The 7,749-nt window shown below is 42.1% G+C and overlaps 1 protein-coding gene across 4 annotated transcripts; it reads left to right on the top strand.

Annotated features, from left to right (window-relative positions):
• Positions 1-183: 183 nt before the first annotated feature.
• Positions 184-7,052, top strand: adap2 (ArfGAP with dual PH domains 2). 4 transcript variants are annotated; one of them, XM_087808924.1, is made up of 11 exons: positions 184-397; positions 456-580; positions 632-723; positions 3,304-3,392; positions 3,472-3,578; positions 3,634-3,780; positions 6,138-6,221; positions 6,273-6,335; positions 6,389-6,466; positions 6,519-6,747; positions 6,806-7,052. In XM_087808924.1, exons 1-11 carry the CDS (start codon positions 310-312, stop codon positions 6,841-6,843), a joined length of 1,140 nt encoding a protein of 379 aa, XP_087665050.1. In that variant the 5' UTR covers positions 184-309; the 3' UTR covers positions 6,844-7,052. The 4 variants fall into 4 exon arrangements, with proteins under 4 accessions (XP_087665050.1, XP_087665047.1, XP_087665048.1 ...); XM_087808921.1 differs by having other exon boundaries at positions 456-723; XM_087808922.1 differs by having other exon boundaries at positions 6,138-6,335.
• Positions 7,053-7,749: the final 697 nt, after the last annotated feature.

Consider the following 7,749-nt stretch of genomic DNA (forward strand, 5'->3'; position numbering starts at 1 on the left):
CTCAAAGTTCACTCCGTCATCTGTCACTCAAAGTTCACTCCGTCATCTGTCACTCAAAGTTCACTCCTTCAACTGTCACTCAAAGTTCACACCTTCACCAGAGTTCACTCCTCGAATACTTTCAAGTGGATTTTCTGGTTCTACGTGTTTTTGTCGACGCCTCCTTCTGTGCCACGACTCGGGTTCTAGGACGCTTCAGGGTCATCACTGAGTTCGGGATCAGGATCAGCACCGGGGTCAGGATCAGGGTCAGCTCCAGGGTCATCAGAGTTCGGGGTCAGGATCAGGGTCATCACTGAGTTCAGGGTCATGAGCAGCCAGGAGAAGACTCAGCAGGTCCTGCAGGAGTTGGTGCAGCAGAAGGACAACAGCACATGTGCCGACTGTGGAGCTGCAGGTGAGATCTGATGGACCAGCTTCCTTTCCAGGGTGTCCTCAGACTGCTGTCCTGTCAGATCCAGGATGGGCCTCCTGCACGCTGGGTGTGTTCCTGTGTCTCGACTGCTCCGGAGTCCATCGGACCTTCTCGGACCAGGTCAAGTCGCTGAGCCTGGACTTCTGGGACGATCATCAGGTCCAGGTACGATCGATCCGGTGGTTCGTGGTTGGACGACTGACGTGTGACCTTCAGGCGATGACGTCCTCGGGGAACGCCAGCGCTCGAGCCGTGTTCGAGAAGCATGTTCCTGCGTATTATTACCGCCCACGAGCCCACGACTGCAGGTCCAACATCTTGTTTCTCTATTGTTGTTAATGTTCGTTCTGATCACCATCTGGATCCACAACTTATTGAGGGATCTCTGGTCCACATGAAGCTGTTCTTGCTCTCGATGTTCTGGTCCTCAGTGTCGATGTTCTGGTCCTCAGTGTCGATGTTCTGGTCCTCAGTGTCGATGTTCTGACCCTCAGTGTCGATGTTCTGACCCTCAGTGTCGATGTTCTGACCCTCAGTGTCGATGTTCTGGCCCTCAGTGTCGATGTTCTGACCCTCAGTGTCGATGTTCTGACCCTCAGTGTCGATGTTCTGACCCTCAGTGTCGATGTTCTGACCCTCAGTGTCGATGTTCTGGCCCTCAGTGTCGATGTTCTGGCCCTCAGTGTCGATGTTCTGGTCCTCAGTGTCGATGTTCTGACCCTCAGTGTCGATGTTCTGACCCTCAGTGTCGATGTTCTGACCCTCAGTGTCGATGTTCTGACCCTCAGTGTCGATGTTCTGGCCCTCAGTGTCGATGTTCTGACCCTCAGTGTCGATGTTCTGACCCTCAGTGTCGATGTTCTGGTCCTCAGTGTCGATGTTCTGACCCTCAGTGTCGATGTTCTGACCCTCAGTGTCGATGTTCTGACCCTCGGTGTCGATGTTCTGACCCTCGGTGTCGATGTTCTGACCCTCGGTGTCGATGTTCTGACCCTCGGTGTCGATGTTCTGACCCTCGGTGTCGATGTTCTGACCCTCGGTGTCGATGTTCTGACCCTCGGTGTCGATGTTCTGACCCTCGGTGTCGATGTTCTGACCCTCAGTGTCGATGTTCTGACCCTCAGTGTCGATGTTCTGACCCTCAGTGTCGATGTTCTGACCCTCAGTGTCGATGTTCTGACCCTCAGTGTCGATGTTCTGACCCTCAGTGTCGATGTTCTGACCCTCGGTGTCGATGTTCTGACCCTCGGTGTCGATGTTCTGACCCTCGGTGTCGATGTTCTGACCCTCGGTGTCGATGTTCTGACCCTCGGTGTCGATGTTCTGACCCTCAGTGTCGATGTTCTGGTCCTCAGTGTCGATGTTCTGACCCTCAGTGTCGATGTTCTGACCCTCGGTGTCGATGTTCTGACCCTCGGTGTCGATGTTCTGACCCTCGGTGTCGATGTTCTGACCCTCGGTGTCGATGTTCTGACCCTCGGTGTCGATGTTCTGACCCTCGGTGTCGATGTTCTGACCCTCGGTGTCGATGTTCTGACCCTCGGTGTCGATGTTCTGACCCTCGGTGTCGATGTTCTGACCCTCGGTGTCGATGTTCTGACCCTCGGTGTCGATGTTCTGACCCTCGGTGTCGATGTTCTGACCCTCAGTGTCGATGTTCTGACCCTCAGTGTCGATGTTCTGACCCTCAGTGTCGATGTTCTGACCCTCAGTGTCGATGTTCTGACCCTCAGTGTCGATGTTCTGACCCTCAGTGTCGATGTTCTGACCCTCAGTGTCGATGTTCTGACCCTCAGTGTCGATGTTCTGACCCTCGGTGTCGATGTTCTGACCCTCGGTGTCGATGTTCTGACCCTCAGTGTCGATGTTCTGGTCCTCAGTGTCGATGTTCTGACCCTCAGTGTCGATGTTCTGACCCTCAGTGTCGATGTTCTGACCCTCAGTGTCGATGTTCTGACCCTCGGTGTCGATGTTCTGACCCTCGGTGTCGATGTTCTGACCCTCGGTGTCGATGTTCTGACCCTCGGTGTCGATGTTCTGACCCTCGGTGTCGATGTTCTGACCCTCGGTGTCGATGTTCTGACCCTCGGTGTCGATGTTCTGACCCTCGGTGTCGATGTTCTGACCCTCAGTGTCGATGTTCTGACCCTCGGTGTCGATGTTCTGACCCTCAGTGTCGATGTTCTGACCCTCAGTGTCGATGTTCTGACCCTCAGTGTCGATGTTCTGACCCTCAGTGTCGATGTTCTGACCCTCGGTGTCGATGTTCTGACCCTCGGTGTCGATGTTCTGACCCTCGGTGTCGATGTTCTGACCCTCGGTGTCGATGTTCTGACCCTCGGTGTCGATGTTCTGACCCTCGGTGTCGATGTTCTGACCCTCAGTGTCGATGTTCTGACCCTCAGTGTCGATGTTCTGACCCTCAGTGTCGATGTTCTGACCCTCAGTGTCGATGTTCTGACCCTCAGTGTCGATGTTCTGACCCTCAGTGTCGATGTTCTGACCCTCAGTGTCGATGTTCTGACCCTCAGTGTCGATGTTCTGACCCTCAGTGTCGATGTTCTGGTCCTCAGTGTCGATGTTCTGACCCTCAGTGTCGATGTTCTGACCCTCAGTGTCGATGTTCTGACCCTCAGTGTCGATGTTCTGACCCTCAGTGTCGATGTTCTGACCCTCAGTGTCGATGTTCTGACCCTCGGTGTCGATGTTCTGACCCTCAGTGTCGATGTTCTGACCCTCAGTGTCGATGTTCTGGTCCTCAGTGTCGATGTTCTGACCCTCAGTGTCGATGTTCTGACCCTCAGTGTCGATGTTCTGACCCTCAGTGTCGATGTTCTGACCCTCAGTGTCGATGTTCTGACCCTCAGTGTCGATGTTCTGACCCTCAGTGTTCTACGTGAGCAGTGGATCCGGGCCAAGTACGAGAGGAAAGAATTCAGCGGAGAGAGAGGATCTCGTCCTCCCTCGTACAGCACAGGTGAGACCAGGACGAGCCGTGGTTATGTTGACCTCTCGTGACCTCTCGTGACCTCTGGTGACCTCTGGTGACCTTCAAGGCTTCCATGAAGGAACGTTGTTCAAGAAAGGCAAAGACAAGAAGAGCTTCTTGAAGAGGACGTTCGTTCTGTCGCAGAGAGAGAACGTTCTCACCTACTTCACCAACGTGAGACCCTGCTGTCACCGTCCACCAGGCGGATACTAATAAAGTTGTGTTGAAGTGTAAAGACCCTAAAGCCGTCATCGCCGTCAGAGACCTGAACGCCTGCTTCCAGCCCGAGAAGATCGGACATCCTAACGGTCTGCAGCTCAGCTTCCAGAGTCAAGGTCGCACCAGGAACATCTACGTCTACCACGAGAGTGCTGAGGTGAACATCCCATAATCACTAGTTACCATCGCGCTAACTCGGTTATGACAACATCATAGCTAGTTAGTTATAACAACATCATAACAAGTTAGTTATAACAACATCATAACTAGTTAGTTATAACAACATCATAACAAGTTAGTTATAACAACATCATAACTAGTTAGTTATAACAACATCATAACAAGTTAGTTATAACATCATAACTAGTTAGTTATAACAACATCATAACTAGTTAGTTATAACAACATCATAACAAGTTAGTTATAACAACATCATAACTAGTTAATTATAACAACATCATAACTAGTTAGTTATAACAACATCATAACTAGTTAGTTATAACAACATCATAACTAGTTAGTTATAACAACATCATAACAAGTTAGTTATGACAACATCATAACTAGTTAGTTATAACAACATCATAACTAGTTAGTTATAACAACATCATAACTAGTTAGTTATGACAACATCATAACAAGTTAGTTATGACAACATCATAACAAGTTAGTTATAACAACATCATAACTAGTTAGTTATAACAACATCATTACAAGTTAGTTATAACAACATCATAACTAGTTAATTATAACAACATCATAACTAGTTAGTTATAACAACATCATAACAAGTTAGTTATAACAACATCATAACAAGTTAATTATAACAACATCATAACAAGTTAGTTATAACAACATCATAAGTTAATTATAACAACATCATAACAAGTTAGTTATAACAACATCATAACAAGTTAGTTATAACAACATCATAACAAGTTAGTTATAACAACATCATAACTAGTTAGTGATAACAACATCATAACTAGTTAGTTATAACAACATCATAACTAGTTAGTTATAACAGCATCATAACAAGTTAGTTATAACAACATCATAACAAGTTAGTTATAACAACATCATGACAAGTTAGTTATAACAACATCATAACAAGTTAGTTATAACAACATCATAACAAGTTAATTATAACAACATCATAACTAGTTAGTTATAACAACATCATAACAAGTTAGTTATAACAACATCATAACAAGTTAGTTATAACAACATCATGAAAAGTTAGTTATAACAACATCATAACTAGTTAGTTATGACAACATCATAACAAGTTAGTTATAACAACATCATAACAAGTTAGTTATAACAACATCATGACAAGTTAGTTATAACAACATCATGACAAGTTAGTTATAACAACATCATAACAAGTTAGTTATAACAACATCATGACAAGTTAGTTATAACAACATCATGACAAGTTAGTTATAACAACATCATAACAAGTTAGTTATGACAACATCATAACTAGTTAGTTATAACAACATCATAACTAGTTAGTTATAACAACATCATAACTAGTTAGTTATAACAACATCATAACTAGTTAGTTATGACAACAACATAACTAGTTTATGACAACATCATAACAAGTTAGTTATAACAACATCATAACAAGTTAGTTATAACAACATCATGACAAGTTAGTTATAACAACATCATAACAAGTTAGTTATGACAACATCATAACTAGTTAGTTATGACAACATCATGACAAGTTAGTTATAACAACATCACAACTAGTTAGTTATAACAACATCATAACTAGTTAGTTATAACAACATCATAACTAGTTAGTTATGACAACAACATAACTAGTTTATGACAACATCATAACAAGTTAGTTATAACAACATCATAACAAGTTAGTTATGACAACATCATAACAAGTTAGTTATAACAACATCATAACTAGTTAGTTATGACAACATCATAACAAGTTAGTTATAACAACATCATAACTAGTTAGTTATAACAACATCATAACTAGTTAGTTATAACAACATCATAACTAGTTAGTTATGACAACAACATAACTAGTTTATGACAACATAACAAGTTAGTTATGACAACATCATAACAAGTTAGTTATGACAACATCATAACTAGTTAGTTATAACAACATCATAACTAGTTAGTTATCATAACAAGTTAGTTATGACAACAACATAACAAGTCAGTTATCATAACAAGTTAGTTATGACAACAACATAACAAGTCAGTTATAACAACATCATAACAAGTTAGTTATAACAACATCATAACTAGTTAGTTATCATAACAAGTTAGTTTTAACAACAACATAACAAGTTAGTTTTAACAACAACATAACAAGTTAGTTATAAGAACAACATAACTTGTTAGTTATAACGACAACATAACTAGTTAGTTATAACGACAACATAACTAGTTAGTTATAACGACAACATAACTAGTTAGTTATAACGACATCATAACTAGTTAGTTATCACACAACATGATTATTTCAACTTCCAGGAGATGGTAGTTTGGTTCAACGCCATCCGAGCGGCTCGTTACTCGTACCTCAGGGATCTTCACCCGACAGACAGCGACGCTCAAGTGAGTTTCTCTCCAGCGTTGATTCAGCTTCACTCACTCGCTTCATCACAGCTCCTACCAAGACTCACGAGGAACTTCCTGAAGCAAGGCTTCATGGAGAAGACAGGTCCATCGGTGAGTGACGGAGTCATGTGACGTGAGATGTCCACTCACTGGTGTCTCCTCAGAGACGAGAGCTTTTCAGACGGAGGTGGTTTGTTCTGGATGCAGAGTCCAGGGAGCTGCTCTACTTCAAGGACCCTCTGGTGAGAAGCGATCCATCGTGTGACGCTCGAACCATAACCGTCTGCTCGACAGGACGCGCACCAGTCAGGGGTCGTGTCCATCGGCCTGGAGTTCAGAGGTTACTCCGCCCGACACTGTGTTCCTCGACACCCTAGAGGTAACAAGTGGAAGTGCGGCCTCACCCTGGAGACCCCGACCCGGAGCTTCGTGTTCATGTGCGAGCGAGACCGAGAGCAGATGGAGTGGCTGGACGCCCTGAGACAAGTGATGGCGACGCCCGTGACCCCTGAAGACTACAGCGGTGAGTTTCATCACGAGGTCAGAGGTCATGAAGGTCACTCACGACAATCTCCCTCCAGAGGCCGCGACGATTCCATATGAAAGAAACGACTCTTAAGAACAACGTTTGAATGTTTTACTGTGTTTGTCTCGACATGTCAATAAATGTTACAATAATGTTTCTATAAACATGTCAATAAATGTTACAATAATGTTTCTATAAACATGTCAATAAATGTTACAATAATGTTTCTATAAACATGTCAATAAATGTTACAATAATGTTTCTATAAACATGTCAATAAATGTTACAATAATGTTTCTATAAACACGTCAATAAATGTTATAATAATGTTTCTATAAACATGTCAATAAATGTTACAATAATGTTTCTATAAACATGTCAATAAATGTTACAATAATGTTTCTATAAACATGTCAATAAATGTTACAATAATGTTTCTATAAACATGTCAATAAATGTTACAATAATGTTTCTATAAACATGTCAATAAATGTTACAATAATGTTTCTATAAACATGTCAATAAATGTTATAATAATGTTTCTATAAACATGTCAATAAATGTTACAATAATGTTTCTATAAACATGTCAATAAATGTTACAATAATGTTTCTATAAACATGTCAATAAATGTTATAATAATGTTTCTATAAACATGTCAATAAATGTTACAATAATGTTTCTATAAACACGTCAATAAATGTTACAATAATGTTTCTATAAACATGTCAATAAATGTTTGTGTGTTTAAACACAAGTGTTGGTGCTTACATAGATATTTAATGTGTGTTTAAACACAAGTGTTGCTGCTTACATAGATATTTAATGTGTGTTTAAACACAAGTGTTGGTGCTTACATAGATATTTAATGTGTGTTTAAACACAAGTGTTGGTGCTTACATAGATATTTAATGTGTGTTTAAACACAAGTGTTGCTGCTTACATAGATATTTAATGTGTTTTATTCAAATAATGTCAAAGTGTCGCATCAGTGCAGTA

The sequence above is a fragment of the Callionymus lyra genome, chromosome 15 (assembly GCF_982586985.1).
Source record: "Callionymus lyra chromosome 15, fCalLyr1.hap1.1, whole genome shotgun sequence".
NCBI lineage: Eukaryota > Metazoa > Chordata > Actinopteri > Syngnathiformes > Callionymidae > Callionymus > Callionymus lyra.

Bases quoted from the DNA above. Each gene is read 5' to 3' on its own strand.
- adap2 (XM_087808920.1), top strand. From the start codon at position 310: ATGAGCAGCCAGGAGAAGACTCAGCAGGTCCTGCAGGAGTTGGTGCAG. The intron at 398-455 runs GTGAGATCTGAT...CTGTCCTGTCAG, and splicing joins TGCCGACTGTGGAGCTGCAG to ATCCAGGATGGGCCTCCTGC. The intron at 6,336-6,388 runs GTGAGTGACGGA...GTGTCTCCTCAG, and splicing joins TGGAGAAGACAGGTCCATCG to AGACGAGAGCTTTTCAGACG.